The sequence below is a fragment of the Cheilinus undulatus genome, linkage group 20, assembly GCF_018320785.1.
Source record: "Cheilinus undulatus linkage group 20, ASM1832078v1, whole genome shotgun sequence".
In the NCBI taxonomy this organism is placed as follows: Eukaryota; Metazoa; Chordata; class Actinopteri; order Labriformes; family Labridae; genus Cheilinus; species Cheilinus undulatus.
In genome coordinates, this window is record NC_054884.1 from 29,645,417 (window position 1) to 29,670,951 (window position 25,535).

Here is a 25,535-nt window from a genome sequence, read left to right on the forward strand (position 1 = left end):
GAGTGTGTATAATGGCGACAGGTGGCCAGCTCCTGCAGCAATTAATTAAGGCTGCATTTATCAGCGCTATTGACTCCTATGAAAGAAGTGAGGCCTTCAAAAACACTTAAAATTTGTCTAAAAAGATCTGTTGAAAACACTCAACCTGAATGTTAATTACTCCCTTGACTTCTTCTCATTCAATCCTCTGCTCATTTATTCCCTCACATGCTCTTATTTCATCACGTGGCAGCTCTTATGCTGACTCATTGACATGCTGCAGTTATCTCAATCACACATACGCAGCATGATTCAGACCCTGTAGATTTCCGGCCTCCAGCTGCATTAATAGAAAAATGAAAAAAAAAGTTTGCAACTCCATTTTCAATCTGTTTGCTTTCGCCTTCGTTGTCCTCTATTGCACCATCTTTTTTTAACGCTTCCTGTCCTCTCGCTCACTTCCTCTTCTTCACCCCATTAGTCAGCGAGGCCACGTAGAGGAAGTAAACGTCCCTCACATGCTACACACCTTAATGGCCTTTGATTAGAGGCCATCACAGTCGCTCAACCATCCACTCTCACACAGTCTCTTTGTGTGTACGGAAATTTCCAGGCGTCTCCGCCGTCTCTCTGACAGACGCCTTGTTAACACACATTGATTTTAGCTAATGAACCAGCCATAGCCTGCCCTTCACTTCTCTGCTGTAGACAATGGCCACTGAGAGCGTAAAAATGTTTATCACTCACCGTTAAAACAACAAGCACTTAAGTCCAAAAATAAAAACAAACTTAGCTGCCAGAAAAGGTTTAAACAATTCTAAATTTCCTTATGTCTCTTCTTTTCCTCTCTTTTTGACAGCATCATTGGCCACTCAGAGTCCTACACCAAACTCTGCTGCAAAGGCTTCTGCATTGACATCCTGAAGAAGCTTTCCCGCACCATCAAGTTCTCCTACGACCTCTACCTGGTCACCAACGGGAAACATGGAAAGCTGGTTGGGGGGAGGTGGAATGGCATGATCGGGGAGGTGAGACCGAGTCCCTGAATGCAGCAGCTTGTGTTTCATGTTGTCCAACTCCAGAAAATTTATTGAGCAAGTTCTCGTAAAATGTTTATCCACAGATCTACCAGGAATAAGTGTAGCTTTGGGCCCACAATTAAATTAATGGTTATTTTTGTTAAGCAGGCTGCTGTAATTTGTATTTAGTAACACTGCGTTCTTCTTTATCTTCTGCTCAGTTTGTTAAACAAAAACATGCCACAAGAGAATAAATTAAAAACGAGGAAATCAAAGAACTACTTTTAAAGAGAAACTTACTTTCATTGTGAATTACCTGCAATTTCCACAGGATCCATTTCTGATGTTCAGCACAGTGCAGTTCAAGGGCAGCTGGGTTACGAGTTTGCAAGCTCACATGGGAATAGGTTGTTTGCAGTCACATGATCCGGAATGTCTGTTTGGAGTCAGAAAGTGGGGCAGCCTGTAGAAATTAATGGGAATGGTGGAAAGCCAGTGCTTTACAGCAATAAATAGACCTGTATGCTGCAATTATCATCAGAAGATATCCACTTAAATTGAGTATGACTGTCACGCTTTACAAAAAAAAAATTTTTTTCCACAGGTTAACTGATTTACTTGGCTATTAAGCCAGGTCAAAAAGAAGTGTACTTAAGTGTGAAATCACTACTTGGCCCCCAACATGTGTTCTTGGCTGCTCTGTGACATCATCTGCAAAGAACCTGTAAAGAAAACAACATAAAAAATGCACATAACTTTGACTTTGACATTCCAAGGCTGAGTTACTGTTCATTGGCTTCCTGTTTTGGCATAATGTTGGTAAACAGGATGATCAACCAGCAGCCTGTACACTGTGTGCTCTGTGTGTTCTTGTGTCTGACTTTCTAGTTGGATTGATCAGCTCTGCACAGATTGATATGTGCTGGCAAACATAAACTTGAGTGGACCAGAGAGAGTGGAGCCTCTGGCATGTGCTGGGGACGAATCATAGCGCGTTCTGTGGAAATACAAGGATCAAAGATGTCTTAGCTATCTCTAAGGGGTGATTAGCTTCATAGCGAGCAGTACCACACAAAGAATCCCACAAATTATTGGAATAAAAAGAATTGAATGAGAAAGACATCAGAAAGAAAAACAATAGCAGTAAATTGACACAAAAAAGTCACATGGGAGGAACAAGAATTCCTTGAAATGTGGATGGCTAGGTTAATCCAGAATTGACTGAGCCTTTTAAAAGTCCTAAATTTAAACAAATCAATCAGTTAACTTTGAGCAGTGCCTGTGATTTTGTAGAGCATTTTGACCACCTCAAAGACCTGGAGTCCATGGCAGGGACTGAACGCTGTGTACACGGACTATGAGAAAAACTGCAGGTTAAGCACAAGAGAAAAAATAACAAATAAGAATTTTAAGATTTGATTCTGGAAGCTTTGTTTTCTATGTCTTATCTTTAGCTTTGTATGACTTTTATGGACAGAAAGGTGGATTTGTTCAATTTTGAAAAAGGGGAAGAAAGAGAATGCAATCAGACTGGAGCTAGGCAGTTTGCTTAAAGGATTGTAGCTTGTATGTGGAGTGCGACCTCACTGCTAGGCCACTAGCGCCAAAAAGAGAAACCATTTCTACAGATTTTTTTTTGAATTTTTGTGGACATGCTGATTCAAATTCTGGTTTAGAGTCCAACAGAAACCCCCAACAAAACAGAAACAGAAAAGCAACAAAACTGCCAACAGCAAAATCTTGGGTTTGATCTCACAATGAGAGCATCTTTCAAATTACCTTCAAATCAAGCCTCATTAAGAGGAAAAGTGTGAAAACTAGTTTGTATTTTTTTTTTCTTTTTCAGGCCAGTCAGAGGATTATGTGTTCCTCTCTCCACCTTGTTCTCAAACTCCTTAAGTAACACTTCAACTAATGGCTAAAACACGCTGTGTTATCAAGTCAAGACTCAAGTGTTTTCTCTGTTTTGCTCCTCAATAGTTGAAATAGTTGTAAAATAAGCTTTGTATCCAACTTTTTTTTTATCATACAATCTCATTTTTAAGTGTGAAATGAAAATTCATGTTCCAGTTTTCACACACAGAGATGTAACGTCTCCTGATCTTAAGGACTTTACACCAGACTCCCATCCTCTTCACTCAAATACTTTTTATGCTTATTGTCTTTAGTGAGACTAAATTGCATGGCAGATAGAGTTTCTTTGATGGGTTTTATCTAGGTCATTGGTGTGGGGCCATGCATATACATATGGCACTAATACACAATTATCTCCCTCACACAGAGCCACATCAAACACAGATGCATCTCAAAGTAAAACGCCCTGAACAGGTGTTCCTCAGGAGAGGCCTTCTAGCTTGTGTTTCTGTGCCTGTAGGCGCTTTTCTTTGCCTGTATCGGATATGTGTGTGTGTGTGTGTGTGCTCTCCATTTATTAAGAAAAAAAAAGCACATTCCTCTCTGCAAAATTCCTGCTTTTCAGAAAAGCATGCTTGGATGTGAGCACTCCTGAGATGCAGCATTCTTTCTCACCGGATGCTCTAATGATGAGGAAAATAATTTTCATATCTCTGCTGACAGCTTTTATTAGAGTCACGCCTTACTTTGGAGTGTTTGCAGCATTGTGACATCAATTTTCAAAAAGAATTGCTCATGAAATTCAGATTTTTTTTTCTCTTTAAACCAGCAGCCTGTCCTTTGGGAGGCTGGGAAGCAGATTTTGTAGTGCTAAAATCCACTAGTTCAGATCTGTTTTACAGAATTCAACAGACACCAAAAATATTTGGGTACAGATGTAGGATAAACGCATGACAGGATGATTTTACACTTCTTTACAATCGATGCGTCATTGAGCTTGTACTGTGTTTGACTCTATTATCTGTCTTTTATCCCTCAGGTTGTGTATAGACGAGCCGATATGGCCATCGGCTCTCTCACTATCAATGAGGAGCGCTCAGAAATCATCGACTTCTCTGTGCCGTTTGTAGAGACAGGCATCAGCGTCATGGTTGCCCGCAGCAATGGGACTGTTTCCCCATCTGCCTTTCTTGGTGAGAAAAAACAAACAGCTTCTTTTCCTTCCATTCTGATTCAATCTTACCTCATAATAACATCCATTATGCTTGAGTTTGATGTACAGTACATGTCGGCCATGGCACCATCTCCTGTTTCCTAGAATGGCCTACTTAAACAAGTTCCATCTCTGCAGACACTTCAGGAAACTTCCCATTAAGCTTTCATCCTGTCGATAACTGTAGCCTACAACAAAATCCCCTTACTTGCCGCACACACACCTAAATCTCCTTTCCCAAACCCCAAACAAGAAAATTCAGCACAAAATCCCAAACAGTGAATTTTCTGTCTTTGCATTTTCTCACCAGTCGCCTCTTTTTTGTCCAGTTATCCTCCTGTTACATATGGTGACTCTCATCACAGGCTGGGGTTTAGAGGCAGAAAGCATAAAAGGGACTAACTTTAATCCTTTATGTTTGTTTCCTCCTCTTCTCCTCCTCCTCCTGCAGAGCCCTACAGCCCAGCAGTGTGGGTCATGATGTTTGTGATGTGCCTGACTGTGGTGGCGGTGACAGTGTTTGTGTTTGAGTACTTCAGTCCAGTCGGCTACAACCGCAGCCTGGTCAGCGCTAAATGTGAGTTTTTAAACTCTTGATTTACTTTTACTGGGAGGGTTGAGAAAAGAAAGGGAATGTTGGCAAGAAAGTACAGATATTCCAGTAATACCCATATTTCTCAGCTCTTTCCATTGAAATGTTCATGTACAAAAACTTGCATCATGAAATTTCTCATGTAGGAAGTTGTGTTATTTTTGATGATACCAAATGATGATGATTGCCTTACTTGAAATATTATCTCCACCTTACTTTCAAACAGACAAGAACAAAGAGGTGGAAATGAGGCTGGCCTTTTGTGTCCCAACAAAGGCTGCAACACCACCTGTTGCCAGCATGATATTTATAATGGCACATGTGAGTCTAGTTTGGGTAGTTACCCAGCTGCTTGTAATGCTAAAGCAAAAGATTCTGATGACTAGGCTCACCCTTAGCTGCTGTCTGTCACATATCACTCTGCTACACTAACGGCAGCATCAGTTATGCCTCTTGCTGGCTCTACAGCTCAATGCAGAATTTACCAGAGACAGTATTGGTGCCAGTTTACCCCCCACCACTGCGCCTTTGTTTCTTATGTTTCAGTTTCTTTGCTGCTGATGTTACTCTGCCCTCTTGTGCTTTTTTCAATCTGGATGCATAGCAGTTTTATTTTGACTTTAATGCTAACATGTCAAGGCTTTCATACTGCCTGCATGACCACCTCTGCGTCTCACGTGCATAGAATCTACAGAATAGAGGGCTTAATTTTTAAGATATCTGTTTTCAAATCAGTAGACTATTTTTGCAATTTGTTCCTTTATGGCCCTAATGAAGGCCAGAGGCTTGTCTAGAATAAGCAAAATAATTATGGAGTAAATGTGATAAAATTTCTCGAACAAGTTTGTTATTATGTGCAACCTATCCACTGGCGAAAAAAGGCCAAAATTTGACCTTTAGCTGTTTGTAGTGTGTTTTCTGTAAAATTTAGAGGATGGGCTCTGGAGACTTTTTTTTTCTTGACCTGATACATATGTGTACCCATTTTCATGCATGTAGCTCCTACCTAGTCCCACATCTCACGTTTGGGGCCACCATAGGGCCCTTGGGTGATGGACTAGCCTGCAAGCACCAGAATACCAAAATTTCCACTGGGGATAAATTTTGAGGAAAGTTTGGTGAGTTTTGGGGCATGTTAAAGCCCCAAAAGAGTGTTTCTTTGGACATAATAATAATAATAATAATAATGATAATAATAATAATAAGTATAATAATAATGACTTCAGTTTCACACCCTTGGTGCTTGGGCCCTAATTAATAGATATGCAAACCTTATATTAACATACAGCCCAATCTACTGTAATAAAAACACACAACATATCAGGATAATGATATTATTTGTATTCCCAACAAAGTAAAACTTGATTGTCAGAAAACACTTTCTATATTCATCCAAATTTTCTCAAATGAATAGATTTTGTCATCCTTATAATTTTTTTTTTTACGTTTCCTGATTTATGGGGGTTACAAAACAAAATAAGTTTAAATATTTGTCTAACTTAGTAACCAGAACATTTGAACTGAAAATCCATGATATGTCCTTAATTAGCATTGTGTAAAGCGCTGCACATTAAGCCTGTGTTCAGCCTGCTAAATCCACCCCAGGCTGCACGTTCTGTAACGTTTCAAGTTCCTCAACAGGATTTTGGGGAGAGGGCTAATCAATCCCAGAATGCTGGTGCTGACAGAGCGTGCCTCGTCTCCAGGTCCGAAAGGTCATTTTCCTGTTTTAATTAGCGGTCGTCGCCACGCTAATCGAAGTGTGATTGATGATGGCGGCACCCTCCGTTGCTTCACATGAGCAATGGTGGCAGAGAGCGATGGAAACAGGGTGAAGGTGTGAAACTGTTCAGTTGTTTGGAAGTTTGCAGAATGGAAAGAAATGGCTCATGAATACACTCATGGCGAACTTATTTCACTTGATTTGGAATTTTTTAAAACAATCAGTATATATTAAACAAGAGGTATTACCTGAGGAGTAGAGCTACAATATCTTCTGAAAAAGTAGCCTCATGTAAGCATTATGTCCATATCTCCATAGTAAGGCCTATGCCCAAAGCAGACACTCTGGCTGGCGGTGCACACAACCTCAAGTGTCAGAGCACCTCTCACCAGTATTTGTTGATGCTAGGTTATCTGCTTTCCTTGATAGTATCCATGAAATATTTTTGAGTAGTGTGGTATGCCTAAGAATTTCAGTTTTATGGAAACATCAAGGAAATTAAAGAAAATGTAAAGGTATTAGCAGCAGCTGTAGACCAAGAAACTTCACAGTTGAAAAGACAAGGGAGATCAGTTCCCCTTAAACGCTTGCTTTTTGACAAATCTGGTATATTAATTGGCCATATCCTTTCTTAATTTTACCATAACTTTGTAAAGAAATATATTTAGGTTAATCTCCAGTTTCCACACACAAGCTGCACCGTGATCCATCCACAAAGTGCAATATGGAGCAAATCTCCTGTCTATTTTTAGCGTGGGCCACTGTCAAACCACATCAGTAAACAGAGCAGATCGATCCAAACAGCTGTTAAACATGCAAAGTATCTGGTCAACTTCAAAATTCAACACAATACACAAACTCCTGATCATAAATCATCACTAAATCAATATTGCTACTGATCCTGCAGGAGCAGTCACTGGTCGGTCAGTGGGTCGCAGAGCTTCTACGGCACTGTTGATGAGAAGTTAACTTTTGAGGTGGAAAACCACAGAATTTTACATGATACCACACATCAGTTGGAGCAATCTTTAACCTTTTAGCTTCATAATGTACCCACCCATGGCAGTAGAAATAAATCATGAAATCATGTTGAAATTGAACGGCAAATCAACCCCAGAAAGGTAAAATAATCCACTGTTTTCAAACAGTTTCAGCATGAACTTGTAGTTCTCCTGTTGATGTTGTGCCCTCTCGAAACAACTGCTCAAGGCTTCATGGTGTTGCACAGTGCTCTAGACACACTTCCAGTGGAGAGGCATCTGACTGCAAACCTCTATGGTGGGGCATTTTGGACTCATCAGTTAAAGACCTCTACAATGGGGTGACCTTGACCGTGGGACGGGAAGTTATGTTCTTAACCTTGTTTGGTTTTTCCTCAGTTTGTGGTGTGTGAGTTTAAATTCATCCCCCTCAGTCAACTTTTGATTTTTATTCATAAAATGTTGCTGTTGTGTAAAACAGCCACTTACTGTAACCTCTGATAGCAAGCGGAAAATATACGGTGGTGTGAAAAAGTATTTGCCCCCTTTCTGATTCCTGAGGTTTTTGCATATTTATCACACTTGAATGTTTCGGATCATCATTTTATATTTCACAAAGACAACCCAAGTAAATGGAAAATGTAGTGTTTGAAAGATTATCTAATTTTTAAGGGGGGGGGGGATCCAAACCTATCTGGCCCTGTGTGAAAAAGTAATTTCCCCCCTTGTTAAATCATGAGTTAACTGTGATTAACCACAGTTTTTGGAAAGCTGAGTTCAGTTTCACTGGCCACACCCAGGCCTGATTACTGCCAGATATGTTGAATCAAAAAATCACTTAAATAGAAACTGTCAGACAAAATGAAGTAGGCTACAAGATCTCAAAAAGAAAAAAAATCATGCCACAAGCCAAAGAAATTCAAGAACAAATAAAAATACAAAGTGAGTGGAATCTATCAGTCTGGAAAAGGTTACAAAGCCATTTCTAAGGCTATGGGACTCCAGCAAACCACAGCCAGAGCCATTATCCACAAATGGAGAAAACAAGGAACAGTGGTGAACCTTCCCAGGAGTGGTCGGCCAACAAAAATCACTCTGAGAGTGCAACCACGACTCATCCAGTAGGTCACAAAAGAACCTAGAACGACATCCGAAAACTTGCAGGCCTCAATGGCCTCAGTTAAGGTCAGTGTTCATGACTCAACCATAAGAAAGACACTGGGCAAAAATGGCACCCATGGGAGAGTACCAAGGCCAAAACCACTGGTGACCAAAAAGAGCACAAAGGCTCATCTCACATTTTCCAAGACTTTTGGAGAAATATTCTTTGGACTGACGAGACAAAAGTTGAACTTTTTGGAAGGTTTGAGTCCCGTTACATCAGGCATAAAAATAACACAGCATTTGATAAAAAGAACATCATGCCAACAGTCAAACATGGTGGTGTCAGTGTGATGGTCTGGGGCTGCTTTACTGCTTCAGGACCTGGACCGCTTGCTGTGATTGATGGAACAATGAATTCTGCTGTCTACCAGAAAATCCTGAAGGCCAATGTCTGGCCATCAATATGTGCCCTCAAGCGCTCTTGGGTTATGCAGCAGGACAATGACCCAAAATACACCTGCAGTCCACCTCTTAATGGCTCAAGAAAAACTAAATTAAGGGGTCCGGACTTAAATCCAACTAAGATGCTGTGGTGTGACCTTAAAAAGCAGTTTATGCTGGAAAACCCTCCAATATGGCTGAGTTAAAGCAATTCTGTGAAGAAGAGTGGGTCAAAATTCCTCCACAGTGATGAGAAACACTCATCACCCGTTATCACAAATGCTTGATTTCAGTTATTGCTGCCAATTTTGGCACAACTAGTTATTAGGTTCAGGGGGCAAGTACTTTCTTACACAGGGCCAGATAGGTTTGGATTTTTTTCCCCTTAAAAAATTAGATAATCATCCAAACACTGCATTTTCTATTTAGTTGGGTTGTCTTTGTGAAATATAAAAATTGGTTTGATGATCTGAAACATTTAAATATGATAAATATGCAAAAACCTCAGGAATCAGAAAGGGGGAAAATACTTTTTCACACCACTGTACATGTTGGCATGGCTGAGTTGACTGACTGCTGGCAGACACCCTGTATCTGTTTCAGGCTTAAGACCTGCCTCAACTCCAAATCTTTGCTTCTTTGCTTCTTTCTACATTGACTGAAAGTAAAGCTGACACAGAGTTTCCAGTATGGAGACCATCGTCACTTGGCTTCATAACACATCTTCAGAAACAAATACATAATGTCACTGAGATTATGTCCATACTTAATACAGTCTACAGCAGTGGTTCTAGACTGGTGGGTCGAACCCAAAAGTGGGTTGCAGAGCTGTTTCCAGTGGGTCATGAAGGTGTGCCTAGAAAAAAATGTCTGGGGAAAAGTCTGATTTTCTTATGATAACAAGCTAATTTTGGTCATTTTCTCAAGATTTTAATATATTCATCTCCTTTTCTCAGGATAACAAAGCTAGCTTTCCCAAAATAACAAGACAATTCCTCAAGATATTACCAGAATGTCGATGCTCTATTAGGAAAATGCATGTGTGTTCTTCCAGGGCTTTTGGCATGATGTATTTTTCAAACACATTTTTTGGCCTTTCTTTTTGTTTAATCATGTTTTCTCCCATTATATTTTCAAACCTCATGCCTGACCAGTTGAGAACCACTGGTCTATAGTACTAATACTAATAATACTAATGTTAACTTGTATCGACATTTCTTTCATAATTCTGTGACAGTTGTTGTGCAATGACCTCAAACAAACCATAGTTTACATCAAGTCTGGATCTTTCCTTAACCTCAGTGGTGTTACGTGGCACCTAAACCTAGCCTAACATTATCAATAGCTGTTATAAATAAGAATATAATAATTCTACATTCCTTTGCCTTAATTTTTTGCTGACATTTACAGAAGCAGAGATATTGTTTCTTGGAAACCATGTTTTTGTTAGCTTTATAAATTAAATTTGTATGCTTCAAGCACCACAAACAAATTTAATGTAAGTTTTGTTCTTGGATTGATGCTTAAATCTTTAAAGCCAGGCAAATTAAACCACAGAATCTGCGTTTGTCAATACCACTTTCTACTTTTTCTATCATCTATAAAAGCCCCATGATAATCGGTGTTTGTTTCTGGAGTTTATCTGTCCTTATTTATCCCTCCAGCACTATCTCCTCAGACATGAGGCTTGGAGTTACTTTGAACCACTCCTTTAAAGTAATTACAGACAGAGCCCCGTGATAATAGAGACATCTCCATTTTCTTCACAGAAGCAGCCTGTCTGACTGTCTCCTTTGTGTTTCTCAGCTCCTGGTGGGCCCACGTTCACCATCGGGAAGTCAGTGTGGCTGCTGTGGGGCATCGTCTTCAACAACTCAGTCCCCATTGAAAACCCAAAGGGGACGACTAGTAAGATCATGGTTCTTATCTGGGCTTTCTTCGCTGTCATCTTTCTGGCTTCTTACACTGCAAACCTGGCCGCCTTCATGATCCAGGAGCAATACATCGACACGGTGTCAGGGCTCTCTGACAAGAAGGTAAAAGACTGCAAAACACTTTGTACTGAGAAAAAATAAGGTAATTATGAGGTGACAGTTATTCAGAGACCTAAAGAAAGCAGGCTGTTGTGTGGTGTTGTGAGATATAGAGGAAAAAACATCTTTGTGTTCAAATCCAGCTCACATCATCTCCCCTTTTCCCCCTCCATCGACTAATAAACCCTGAACAGAAGAGGGACAAAAGACTTGCAGAAAGCTTTCAAAGAGAAGTCAAGTAAAAGGACTTTGCTGTGAACATCCTTGTCCTTTTCCTATCAGCGTGGAGCCTGGTTGCATGAATGACTGATCGATTCTTTCGCTCCGTCGATACAGATGGTGTCTGAGTCTTGACTTCATCTGTCAGTATTTCAGTCTGTCCATCAATATTCCCCCTGCGCCGTCTCCGTCTCTCGTCTCACTCACACTGTTAAAACAAGATCGCCAAATGTCAAACGATTAAAAACAGTCAAGCCGCAGAAGAAAACAGCACCCACGCACTTCCTCACACACACAAACACTCATGCAACCTGCAAACACGGCCTCAGAGGTGCTTTAACAGAAGCATTCATTCTTCACAGATACAACTCCCCGGCAGGGGATCAGCGGAGCCACTTCAGAGATCTATGCTTGAATTAACTGATTATATTAACTTATGCAGAAGCATTATGTCCTACCAATATAAATTAGCCTGCATAGCCTCAGCTGGGCCTTAATTCTAAGCTTTGACAGAGGATTAGGTGGGTTTAGGATGCAGGCAGGCTGAGGTCACACCTCACTGGTTTAAAGGATAAGGCCAGTGTTATTCAATATTTTCTTCTTTGTTAATAGATGCCATTAGATAACAAAAGCAAACTTTAAGTCAGTCTTTCAGTGCATCACCCAGCTTATAGCTGTCATTGTGACATAAGGTGTTAAAAACTACCAAACCTGACAAGCATAAGTAAGTTTTTTCTAATTAAAAAACAGACCCTTAATCAGCCTAAAGACAATCAGAACCTAAAAAAAACAAAGGAAAAGTAGCCCAGAGGTAGAAGCAATCGACCAACACAGATCTAAACCGAGAAAAAGGCCAATGCTGGCAGCAGCTTGACGCATGGCAGTTTAATGAGCATTCGATCCACTTCACGCCGTTTATGCTTTGTTTTATGGAGGAGCTCTTTGTCATGTTGTATTTCTTCAGGAGAAAAAGGAAATTTCTTTGCAGTACTGAAGCTCGACTTGAGGTAACAGAAGTTGTGAAAGCAACTGAAAAAGAGGTTGATGTCCCTTTCCTCCAGAACCTCGGTGCAAGGGGTTTGCAACCACATTGAACATAAACACCTGCAAAGATCCAGGCAGTTGGGGATGCCTTTGATGCTGCCATAGAATCTGTGTCTGTGAACTGTGAGAATGTGGAACTTGTCACAGTTCACCTACCTTAGCAGTGTAATCCATTGAGCTGCTGATTGCAAGGTTCAAGGTCAATTGTAGACTTGGACTCGTGCATGGGGTGATGGGTTTGCTGAGCAAGCCAGTATGGTGTTCTCAGTATCTGAGTATACAGATGAAAGTCAAAGTCTTTTGGTCCTTGGTCTTCCCAGTCTCACTATACTCTTGTGAGGCCTGGACATTGACTGATGGTCAGAGGCACTGGCTGGACTCTTTTGTGACAGCTTCTCTCTGCAAAATCCAGTACCAACACATCCGGTACCTACTGTACTGAATTATAAGACAGATTTCAGTGCTTCATTTTGGCGCCTTGTCACCCCATCACCCCAAAATTAAAAGGCACAAAATCCATTATGTGAAGTTACACCCATGTCCTTTACCTGTGTGTTCTATTGGCATCTTATTTCTGAATTATTGAAACACCTTTTATTCAGCTGCCAACTTCTAATACACTTTTTCCCTCTTTAAAGTATCGACCAGGCACCATTTAGGCACTTTTAAACAATATTGATTTAGCACTGGTTTCGGAAAAAACCTATATGATACCCAACCCTTCTCGAGAGAGCTGGAATGAAAAGCTGTATCTGTATTCAGCTGCTTGATACAGGAATAGCAGCTTCACTTCTGTGGGCACCTGGCACACTTTCCCTGATTCCCTGAGCCTGATTCAGTTTACCACACACTGGGTACCCAGGACCTGGTGGGCTCACACCCTTTCACTCCACTCACCTCATATTCACATACTGACGGCAGAGAAAGAATTGGTCATCTGTGTTACCTAATCCCATTCAAACACATCCATACCCATGTGCAATCTACCAATAAAGCAGTGGAAAATCTGGGAAAAATCAAATTAGAAATCTGGGTTTAAGTGTCTTGCCCATGACCAATGAACCCATGACCTTTCAGTTGTGAGATGTCCGACTCTACCTCCTGATCAACAGTGACCTTCTTTGAAACAGAAATAACACCTTTATGCTATAAAGGAGGAGGCTGGGGTGGAGGATGTGAAGCTTTGCCAGCAGCAGCAGCATGGTGCATCAGCATTAGTGCAAGCAGGGATTAGTAAGAAGAACATCTTATTTAAATACACCACTGTGTTGGAGAAAGAGATTGGCTGTGGGAGCTTAGGGGCAATTATTGGGATCAGCTGGCCGTCAGCTGATCACAGCTGGGCATATGACTACCATGTCCTGCATGAACTAACACTGAGCTTCATATCCCTCAATCACTGTGTTGGTGTGTAGGGTTTTGACACTTTAGCTGCAGCTTTTTTCCACAGGGTTTTGCAGATGGGGGCTCTGTCATCTTTACTTACCCGTTGTTAATTGTTGCTGCACCGTAATTCCTCCACTTTCATTTGTTTCATTAGTGGATACAAACTCTTACTTTTTAGTTTCACTGCCATAGTAAAGCTTCTGTGGTAAAGTCAGAAGCTATTCAGCTCCAGGTCGCCAGGCTGCTCATGCAAGCAACCCAACTGGCGCCACATTGTTTTGTTTCCATGCAGCTTGCATCCAAAATAAAGTTCCAAGGAGCTTTGAGGAGACTTTAAGATTGATTAATCCTGACTTTTTACACTGCAGTTAATCATGACACCAAAACTTGCCTTATCCCTAGATGGCACCATGTTAGACTATGCAACAAAATCATATCCTGTCTTTGCGATTGAAATGACTCCGATTTACCTGGATGCCAAATGTCTTTGGCTTTAGTTCTTCATCACCTCTAGAGACAGTTTTTTGAAAGGAATATATACCAGTACATAGAAAAGCAAAAACTTCAGTGACTTGCTTCTATTCCATTGCACAAACAGCCATGTTATTACTGTATTAAGACAGACTTATCAGTTTATTTTCACTCTGCTCTCAGCTGACTGATAAGAAAAGCAAACGTGTTGTATTCCAAACTGAATCCATTTTGTTTGCAGCTGAAGAGAGATTATATTTACACACTCACATGCTCCCATTTTGATTGGCCCATTCATTTGCGCCCGGCTCATAAAGGTCAATGCCATAACCAAGATGAATGGATCTTTCTTATTTACAGTCTAATTGAGCTCTAAAAGACATATTTCTGCTTCATCCTGTATTACTATGTCAGTGTGTGAAATGTGCACAGATTGGACTGGATTAGGATCATCTGTGGCTAGTGAAATATTTCATGTTTATAGACTGATTTCTGATTGAATAGATTGAGGTGAGTGGAGTGGTCGGCTTACACAGTGGGAAGTGCTGATGAAGTCATTTATGGACTGAAAATGTAATGACTGTAAAATGGATTTCATTTAATTGTCAATTTAATTGCACATCTCTTAGTCCTCTTTACTCTTTTTATCCTCAATCCTTCATTCTGGTCCCTCTGTCTCTAATTATTTCTGCTCATCTGTCTCTTTCTTCTCCTGTATTTGCACTTTCATTTCATTTTTCTTTTCTCTTTCTTTTCTGCCTTCACTCATGCCTTTTCTCCTCCCTTTCTTATTCAATTTAATATTTTTTCCCTAATTTAAAGTCACTTCTCCTCATCGCTCTGTCTTTTCTCAGCAGTTTTGTTGTCTATTTTCTTTTCCTCTCCCTTTTTATTCAATATTTTGTGGTCTCATGTTTACCTTCTCCCCTCATTTATCCTTTCCCCTCCTTTCCTTACCTTTCATTTTCTTCTTTCCTTTTCCATTCCCACTCCCATTTCCCTTTCCTTTCCTTTTGCTTAGTTTCCCTTTCTTTCCTTTCCCCCATTTCTTCTCCTTTACTTTTATCTTTACGTTCTACTTTGCTTTACTCTCTTGTTTCCTTTTTTCCTTGTCTTCCACCCTCATCCGCTCACATGTTTTTTCCTTTTATTTCTGCTTTCTGTAAACCTCCTGTCCCTTCCTCTCCTGTTTAACAAACCTTTACTTATCGGTTTGTCCTTTTCTCATCTCTTATATCTTCTCCCTCCTTTTTCTTTACTCTCTTCTGCTTTCCCTCTACAGTTCCAGAAACCCCACGAGCATTACCCCCCTTTCCGCTTTGGGACGGTCCCAAATGGGAGCACAGAGAGGAACATCCGCAGCAACTACCCGGACATGCATACACACATGATGAAATACAACCAGAAGGGGGTGGAAGAAGCGCTAGAAAGCCTCAAACTCGGGTACAGTTTTACTGACATTTAAACTTTATTGCATGATTATATAACAGTTATATTTAACAGATCCTGCTGTCAGTGGAGGCATAAAACAACACAGTAACAGTGATCATATTTTAGGTGATGAAGCAAAGATTTGATGCTCTTTGTGTTGTAGCTTCTATTTGTGAATTAGGTCAAAATGATGGGAGTATTTTTAGATGAAAACATGTCTGTAGTAGCTTCTTTTGTAAAGAAAAAGACTGTCAGACATCCCGTCTTTGAAAAGATTAAGCCCAAAATACCTGAGGTGATGTTGCACATTTTCAAACTAAACTTTGTACAAGCTATATTTCTGGGCTGACTCCCTTATGCCAGTGTGGAAGGAAAATTTGTGACCTTTGATTTAAGCTACATCAGCAACATGGCCCAAAAGGTGTTAGTTGGATCAGACTGAAAAGCATTCTGTAAAATTAGATCAGTAATTAACATATACTTTTTCAATGAATAAATAAATAAAAATCTATGTTTGACTGGTGACCAGTTAAGGGTTTACCCCGCCTCTCTTCCAGTGGCAGCTGGGATTGGCTCGAGCCCTCATGGGACACCATACGGGATAAGCAGTATAGATAATGGATGGATGGAAATCAAATTAGTTGATGATTGTCATCAGAAGATTAATTCTACAGATTTTGCTAACCAGCTGTTTGAGTTTTAACTTCCAGTCCTCCATTAAAATATCTCGTCTTTGCTATATAGATTTGTGCATTATTCAAGATTTGTGTCCATTGAGGCTTTTACTTTTTAATGGAGCAATTAAGATGCTGTACAACTTTGCAACCTACCAGCAGAGACAGCTCTGAAATCGAGGTCATGGGTGCCGCAAGCCGTTAGTGAACACATGCACAAATGGCCCCATGAGCATATTAAGCAGGTCGCATTTTTGTTCTGTTGCATAGATCTACAATCAGCTGTTCTTTTGGAAGTTTTTCAAGTGAGCTTGCATTGTAAATAATTGTCATTTTTATCATGCTGGCCTGCCAGTAGACTCAAAGAAGCTAAAATCAGGGCACAGATGGCCTAGCAGTTAGGTCATGCTCCATGCTTGCAGGCAGGGTTCAAGTCCGGTCTGTGGCTCCTTTCCCACATCATTTCCCACTCTTTCATCCCTGTTTTCAACTCTATTCACTGTGCTGTCTCTATCAAAACAGGCATGAAAGCCCAGAAATAGATCTTTTAAAAAAGCTCAAATCCCAGCTGTACTGGGAAACTTTTCATGCCTCTTTCTGTGGGATTACACATGAGTCTGCATTTACAACTTGCATTATAACATGATGTCTAATTTTGACAAGAAATTTCTCAAAATCTGAGCCAGCTCTGTGACAGATTACCATTTTCAGCCAAGTTTTGGGGTTAGCAGAAGTAAGCAGAAGGTGTATAACCCTTCAGAACAGTCTCCGGGGTCAAAAGAATCTTAAAACTGCCTGCATGATGTAGAAAGAGATAAACAACAAACTAGAGTATCCAGAGAGTCACTATGCATCAGTTTAGCATTTGCAATGACCAACATCTGCCCTGTTGACATCTGGGGCAGATGTGACTGGCAGTTAATGTGGCATGCACAGATATCACTAAACATTGTTTATCTTTTATTTTAAATCAATGCTGACATCTAAATGCTGAATCAAATGAGAGATTATTTACTAGGAAAAGGAAGTAACCTATTGGGCAAAATCTGATCTGTATTTATGATCAAACATGCAAGAAGATGTTAGCTTATTGGAATGTTACACCAAGAGAAGATATTAAACATCTCAAAGAACCAATAACAAAACAGTTCCTGATTTGGTTAAGGCACCTTGGGGACTTTTTAAACTCATATGAACGTTCTTCCTTAAAAGGAATAATATTTTCTAATATATTGCATGTAGGAAGCTGGATGCCTTCATCTATGATGCTGCCGTTTTGAACTACATGGCCGGGAAGGACGAGGGATGCAAGCTGGTGACCATCGGCAGCGGGAAAGTGTTTGCTACTACAGGATATGGCATCGCTCTGCAGAAAGACTCCCGCTGGAAACGCCTCATAGACCTCGCTCTGCTGCAATTCCTTGGAGACGGTACGCATCGACCTAAAGCCTGTTTTAAAAACATACAGTTCATACCTGAACACATGCTGTTCAACTTTCTACATTTTTATCTGTGTTGATGGCACATGGCATGTGGAAGATGAAACTGGCCTCAGTCCAGTTCAGTGTGTGCTGTATCAACAGGGAAGTGGGCTTACAGGGAAGAGTTAATATCCTGCAGAACAGCAGGGAGTGTTAAGGATATGATTATCTCCATCACACACAAACACACACATATCCAGGCCACCTATATATACACACTAACACACTCACCATGACGCCCAACGGTGTGGAGTTAATATCCTCCCTCCGCTGAGGGCTTAAGAGCATGCCCCACACCGACATACGCTCATACACACTGAGCTCTCCATGATGATGTAATAAATAGTGTGTTTGTGGGCAACATACGGTAACTGAGTGATAAAATGGGCCGAGCTCCCTGGAGGCCACTGGGGATAACGCAGCTCAAGAGGTGGCCACCTGTTCAGAGGCCTGCAGGCAGAGCTTATGTGGTAATGATGGCAGAGGGAGGTCTTTAAGACCTGTAAATTATTCTCGGTCAAATGATGCTCTCTTGGCATAATGCTAAATATAACATCAACTATAGATGCATGTATGTAACGCAATTAGACACAGTAGAAACAGCAAAATTAAGTCTTAAGGGGGAAATAGTTCATTGTGTTTTCAGGATTTGACCAGCAAACTGAAAATGAGGTCTGTAATGACCTTTTCGGTTTAAATAAAGGTATCACCTAAAAGCAGAGGAGTTTTTGCCCTCAATCCAGCCCTCTGAAGGTTTTTTTCTCAACTTACTCTCTGTTTGAAATGGAATATTGTAGCATGCAAAATTTATTTATTTATATTTAACTTTTATTTAACCAGGAAGACCTCATTGAAATTAGAAAACTTTCAAGAGATTCCCGAGCAGTATCCCAATTGACAAGGTTTGTCACAATGAGCAGACATATGCAAACAATGATACATTGTGCAGTGAATTTCAAAAGCATTTTTTATCTTAAAATCACCCACAATCATTCAGGTAAAGCATCTACTGTCAGATGTGTCCACTTCCAAACCATTAAACATCTCCTTAAAATCCTCTGAAAAAAGGCACTCTTTTGTTAAGATTATTTTGTTGGCTTTTTGCCTTCATTTAGATAGGACAGCTGAAGAGAGACAAGAAACATGGGGAGAGAAAGTGGTGGGAAGACATGTGCCAAGACCAGGATTCCATCCAGTGTGTCAAGACCAGTGTGTCAAGAACTATAGCCTCTTTCTGTGGTGCTACTATACACACTGAGCTAAAGCAGCACCATAAAAGCAGGTTTTTTAGTTTTAGGTCACTTTGTAATTTGTACCAAGTAAAGGAAGTAATGAACTTAAGCATCTTTTCCCCAGTTTAGTTGTGACCTTTGAAACAGACACACTTTTAAAACAGATTCTGGGACAGAAGATGGTGAATTCCTGTACTTTTCTGTCTGACTGATGTAGGACAGAAGCTGTAAAGGAAATAAACTTTAAACAGAACAAAAGTGGACTTTGTGTAAATCAGTCTGTTACAGAAGTTATATTTCTGTCTCTGATATTTCTGTCTCCACAAATACTTTGAGAGCGCACATTTCTGCCTCTCCTGTGGCTACAAGGAGAGAAAAGCCAGAGAGAAGCAGCAAAAAACAGAGCAGAGCAGGCATCAATGATAACAGCATGCCACTGATTAAGTCAGAAGCAGCATAAAGGAGGAGCTGGGGTGGAGGAGGGTTGTAGAGGGAGCAGCTAAGCTTAGCCAAGCTAGAGCAGTTTAAAGACCCTGTAAAGTGAAAATAGATTTGTATTTTGGTTTGTTGTATGACAGGTCACTGTGTTGTGACCCTCCAGGTCAAATTTCAGTCAAATAAAACTTCTCTATGTTTATAAAATTAAGCTTTGAAATCATGAAAAATGAGGCAGTAAAATCTGCTCCATGATAATGTGGGCGTGTCTGTTGAATGAGATTAAGCCACACCCACTCAGGAGAAATACGATCCTCTCAATCAAACAAATGCTACAATCTGAATTGGGTTAAGATCTAATGCCATTATCCTGCCTCTGGACCTTTTGTTGACCTTAGAATAAGAGACAAAGTCCGTTCTCTGGCTCACATCTCTGTTATGATGCTTGAAATGATCAATAGGCCAATTGGCTGATAGATTTGAGAAATTTACCTCACAATGAACAGAAAAACAGCATTTAACTGACTGTTAACTTTCAATGAAGGCAGTGACATCAGCTAACAACAGACTGGACTGAGATGAACTGCTCTGTGATTTTATATTGTAGTGTTAGAGGGGCGGGGTCATTTCCCATTGTGGGCTCATGATGTCATGAGCCCACATATTCTCCCCGCCCACATTTAACCAAGCCAGGAAAGAGGTGAAAAACAGTCTAAATCAAAAATTCAGTCACATGTAGAGCTCAGTGTTTACAGCAACCATATTCCAACATATCTAGAGTGTTAAGACAAAAACTTTGAATTTCACTTTACAGGGTCTTTAAATATGGTAGCATAAGTGTGATTAACCAATGGCACGCTTAGGTTGAATCAGCTGGGCATCAGCTGACAAGGGCTTGCATGAGATCAGCTGATCTCAATTATATGGCAGCACTTGATTCCGTGGCCAGACTGAACTACCACTGTTCGCCAGATTGGTCAATTTCTGCTTGATTTTGAGAAATGTGCCACTTTTTTCATACTTATTCCCCAATTTTTATGGGAAATATGTTAGCAAAAAGAGATAAGAAACATACAAGCTGCCACTTTTAGCCAGCCCTTTACCTGACCTGGATCTTCCTTGTCATGTGTCTGAAAGATGAAGCAAACTAAATGAGATAACCAAAAACGAGCTCTATCGGGCTTTGAAATGTGGATTTTGCTTCTTAAAGCAGCTCACAAAAGAGAACAATTAGACATGGCAAAAAACTGTAAAATGTTTTATAAAATACAGAGGCTAAGAGACCAAAAAGAAATGACAATAAAGACCATGCGCCCTATGTACACCAAAAAATGTTGCTTAGATGTTAATGCACAGATAGTAGTAGATGGAAGGTTTGACTAAACTACATGAATTTAATATATACTGAAGATGGGTTCATTATAATGTGCTCAGTCAGCATAGCAGCCTATCCATTAGATTAAAATGCCTTGAACACAAAATTATGACTTGCAGGTTGCCATAAGAGGTACAAGTGGTAAATATCCTGAATCAAGCATCAAATCATTTCTTGTTCCTTCACACCATTCGTGCAGGGGACACCCAGCGGTTGGAGACAGTGTGGCTGTCGGGGATCTGCCAGAATGAGAAAAACGAAGTGATGAGCAGTAAGCTGGATATTGACAACATGGCGGGTGTCTTCTACATGCTGCTGGTGGCGATGGGCCTCAGCCTGCTGGTCTTTGCCTGGGAGCATCTGCTGTACTGGAAGCTACGCCACTACGCCCACAAGTCCCACAAACTCGACTTCATGTTGGCCATCAGCAGGGTGAGATTCACTAATGAATTTACATGATTGAATTGTTTCTTATTTTGTAAAGCCCATTAGATCATTTATTTGATAACTGATTGGGCTTTGGTTCACTGATTTTTACATTGATTACATCGATTTTTAAGCTACATGACTAATTGGCTGGCTGTAATTGGATTAGTTAAGATACAGCTTGGTTAAATGATAACAGCACTGGCTGATTATTTTGACTCTAAGTGTTTGGTTGGTTCATTTTCAGTTTAATGTGCAGTTTTACATGAAGATGCTTAATGTGATGAGAAATTAGTGCAAATTGGTGTGTATTTGCATGTCATTAAATGGCATCATTAAAGGGCCTTGTTAAAATATTGCCCTTAATGGCTCTGCATTCTTATTAAGAGTGAAAAGAGAGGAGAAAGGCGAGATTAAAGAGGAAGAAAAGCAGCACTAATTCTTGTGTTTACTCTGCATTTAACTCTGATTGCTTAATGTTCATTTGCAATTAGCCTAAATCAGTACCCGCCTTGTTGATGCTGTTGTTTAGAATTGTGATTATTGAGGCAAGAAACTGGCTGAAGTTAAACAGCCAGAGAAATGTCCATGGACTGCAGCATCAGTGCACTTCTGCTGGGTAATTACACCACTGTGCCTGGATGTGGGTTTTATCAGATTAAGGGCTAAATGACTATCTAATCATTAATCCGTGTGGGACGGCCCCAAGGGCCAAATTAAATTTGGCTCTTTCAGGATCTCTCAGCCAACTGTAAGGAGAGAACAGTCTTGGGATTTGGCTCTGTGTTTGTCCAAGCAGTTAGAGACGGTTTCTCATCTGCAGGGAACTTGAGGCATCTGTGTGTCCGTTTATTGGGGCAATCCTCTCAGCTTAAACAGTTTTTCTTTGAGTCCCGGGAGAATGCATAATGAATTTGTGACTAAGTCTTGCCTCAGTGATAAAATGAGATATTAATGAAATCAGTTTCTTACTTAACTGCCAGTAGGGTTTTTTATTAGTGTGGAGGTAGATCGTCTCTTTGAGATTCACAAATAGGTTGCAGTCTCGTCTGTGAAATTGTCCCTTAAGGACCATGCAAGGTTGATTCCAGGTTAAACAGTTTGTGGAAAAACAAGTGACTTGATTACAAAAGCTTTATACTCTTCTCTTCTATCATTTCTATTCATCCTTTCTTTATCTTTCCCTTCCTTTGTCTTTCCCTTCCACCTTTCAGGGTATTTACAGTTGCTTTAACGGAGTAGAAGACACTGGACATAAAACTAATTTAGCAAAACCTGATCTGACCTCAAACTACGCTCAAGCCAACATGCTTAAGATGCTTCGCACTGCCAAGGACTTAGTCTCCACCGCCAATGTCGAAAGCTCTCTGGACAATGCTACCAAGACCATAGAGCAGCTGAGTCGACACGGTGGCAGTTTACCTGTTCGGGTTCCGCAAGTAGAAACTGTTCCTGGAGGATTCGCATACATCACAGAGAATCACTGCACCCTCCCCCAGCGCTCCCTCACCCCTCCTCTGACTGCTGTTAATTCTTTGAAACTGCAGCGAGGGATGACCAGGCCAACACCACTGCGCTACACGCTACCAACTCACTCCTCCTCATGTCTGTATGATCGGCAGCTTCCCGTGTCCAGTCTGAGCAGTCCTCACCTCGCTGTAAGTGAACCGCTTCCACATCAGCACCCACATAACTACCAGACCACCGGGAGGCTCTATGTGGACACTCACTCGCCCTTCATCCCTTACACTGACCTACAACTCCCTGACATCTACCCATCTCACCAAGTCTCCTCACCTCAGAACCCAAACGTCCAGGCAGGATTCTCCAGGCGGAAAAGGAGGTCCAAGAGTTTCCAGTATGATGAGGGGGATCCAGAGAGGAGGTCACAAAGAGAGCAGGACAAGAGTGACAGAAGCCCAGTCTTTCTGAGTGAGCTCAAAGCCAATAATCTCCAAGAAAACCACATCTCCGCTCCAAGCGTTGAGAGCATTTACCCTGGAGATGGGGTGAGTCCTCGGGTAGAGAACTACGGTTCGTGGCCTCCTGAGGATCTTGTGCTGCGAGGGAGACGCAGGCACCGCCGCCCCTCTTTTCTTAAAGCTACCTGGGGCAGCGAGCAGATGCGCCAGCTCGATGAATCCCAGTCATCCTTGTCTAGCCAGTCACCATCCACCCTGCCAGACCTGTTCCCATGCATAGTTACACCAACCACAGCTACAAAGCCCTACAACCCAGCCCACCTCCGAAACAACCTGTGCCTCCCACGGAACCAGGCCTACCTCCACATACGGGAGGACCAGAGGAGGCCCAATGGGCGTAAGGGCCAGAGGCTGCGCTACTCCCACTCCACTCACCTCCCCACATATGGAGAAGCAGTGCGACAGGGGACTGGGTTGGGACGGGGGATGGTACGTAGAGCCACAAGCTTGCTCAGCAGACAGTATGCCCACTACCTGAACTCATACCCTGGACTACCCTTCTACCACGGTCCCTTGGACCTGCAGCACCACAGTCAGGCCTCCAACAACCCAGTGTGCCAGCTGCTGGCCTGTGGTGGAGGGGGATGTGGAAGTCAGCGGGCTTTGTTGTACCAGGACAGTGTTTATGGGGCCTATGGGGTCTATCAGGGATCCCAGACTGGATCAGAGGCCCAGGCAGGTCAGGGAGCAGGGGTACAGCCAACAGGGAGCCCTTGTGTACTCCGTCCCTGGCGACGGGTGTCCAGCCTTGAGTCTGAGGTCTGACAGAAGCCAAAAGGACCTTGTAGGACAAATACTGTGGTGTAAACAGAAAGAAGACTGACAGGGATTCGTGGTTAAGTTAAGGATAAGTTATGACTTGAAGTGTTTGTGGATTTTCTATGTGACTTTGTGCGGTAAAGATAAGAGGTTTTGGTCCGCCAACTTAGGACTTATTTGATGTACACTACAGCAAGAAATTGAGACTGCACTGTTATCCTCTGTTAAGCTGTGGAAAGCTGGAGTTGGCAGGTTTTACTCACTTGCTACTTTCCTACGACAACGCTTGTCTGTTTTCTGTGCTATAATTCTGCACAACGGTTTACAGCAGTCCACGGTGTTGCCACATGGTTAAACTATAACCAGGGTTTTCATGCTGTGTTTGTCGTGTATATTTAATTGTGGATGGTCGGGATTCAGTCTTGAGTGTCGTTGAAAATGTTTACAGCTTGGGAGAAACAGTGAAGGAATATGGGATTGTTTCCTTAAATACAGCCACCAAAAATAAGTAGCAACTGTAGCAAGATTTGTAAAGACAGCTGTGACGTACACGTGAAGAGTTTAATTCCAAAATAAGGTATTTAATATTGAAACACTTTGTCCCCAGACACAGAAGAGCAGCAGTTTTTTAGGATGAAATAATCATCTTGCGACATCTGTTAATGATTTTCAGGTATTTGCTTTAAAGATTTACAATGTTTTGGAGCTAAACCCTTCCAGTCTTGGTGATTTAGTGATGAGGAAGTAGAGACTTTCTGAAAGGAGTCCATATGAACACAATCTGCAAAATGATGAAAGTATTTGAACAGCACTGTCCAGCACAAGGTGTCTTAATTCATGGATTCCTCCCCTGGTCTCAGTATGAGGCCACAGTACAGCACAAACATCACGCAGGGCCTCTCATTAAATCAATTCTGCATCTTAATACTATATCAATATAAAGAAAATGTGTTATTTCAGGCTGGTTAGTGTCATATTCATGTATTCTGCATATGATAGGAATTTATAGTCACTCTTAAAATTTTCTAATCACACTTCTGGCACAATTTTTTTTTCTGTTAAGCTGTTGCGGATTTATTGAAATATGTGTTATTACTCTATAAACTCAGAAAGATTGGCCTATATTCAGTTGGCCTATTTAAAATTTTCATCACTTTCTCTTTTCCACTCTTTTATATTCCCTCCCCATTCCTTCTAACTGTTAAATGATCAAAACTAAATGAGGTAATTGAAAGCTATTCTAGTATCTATATGACCTGACTCCCTCACCCTGTAATGAATCACTTAGATCAATTAAAGAGCCTTTTTGGATGAACATGGATATGTGCCTTTTTTCCCATAAGGTCTCTGTATTTCATGTCATAATATTCTTTGTAGCAATTAAACTTTTGTGTATTTATTCAGGTCCAAAATGAAAAGTTTAGCATTGTGAGAAATGTGCTGTTGTCATTTGACCAACAAGTTGATTCTGCTGTCATGACTAAACTAAATATGGAGCAACGACTACCTGATTAGCCAGTTAGCATGGCATTAAAATAGAGGAAAGCTAGCTTTGGCCAGAGTTAACAAAATTTCCAAAACAAGCCTCTCTCAGCTCTTTATACGAAACATTCAGTCAATATACTGTGTAAAATAATGAATGTTGCCGCTTTGTCATCATTAACAAGTTCACCAACTGCAGT

At 41.0% G+C, this 25,535-nt stretch overlaps 1 protein-coding gene across 1 annotated transcript in view; it reads left to right on the forward strand.

Moving 5' to 3' along the window:
* The window catches only part of LOC121528890 (glutamate receptor ionotropic, NMDA 2C-like), a 101,944-nt gene extending 76,802 nt beyond the window's left edge, over positions 1-25,142 (forward strand). The window contains exons 9-16 of the mRNA XM_041816534.1: positions 839-1,007; positions 3,892-4,045; positions 4,517-4,642; positions 10,712-10,941; positions 15,341-15,501; positions 17,406-17,593; positions 20,886-21,118; positions 22,327-25,142. Coding sequence (XP_041672468.1) covers positions 839-1,007; positions 3,892-4,045; positions 4,517-4,642; positions 10,712-10,941; positions 15,341-15,501; positions 17,406-17,593; positions 20,886-21,118; positions 22,327-23,859 — 2,794 coding nt within the window. The 3' untranslated portion in view covers positions 23,860-25,142. The remainder of the gene's footprint in view (positions 1-838; positions 1,008-3,891; positions 4,046-4,516; positions 4,643-10,711; positions 10,942-15,340; positions 15,502-17,405; positions 17,594-20,885; positions 21,119-22,326) is intronic.
* The last annotated feature ends 393 nt before the right edge of the window (positions 25,143-25,535 follow it).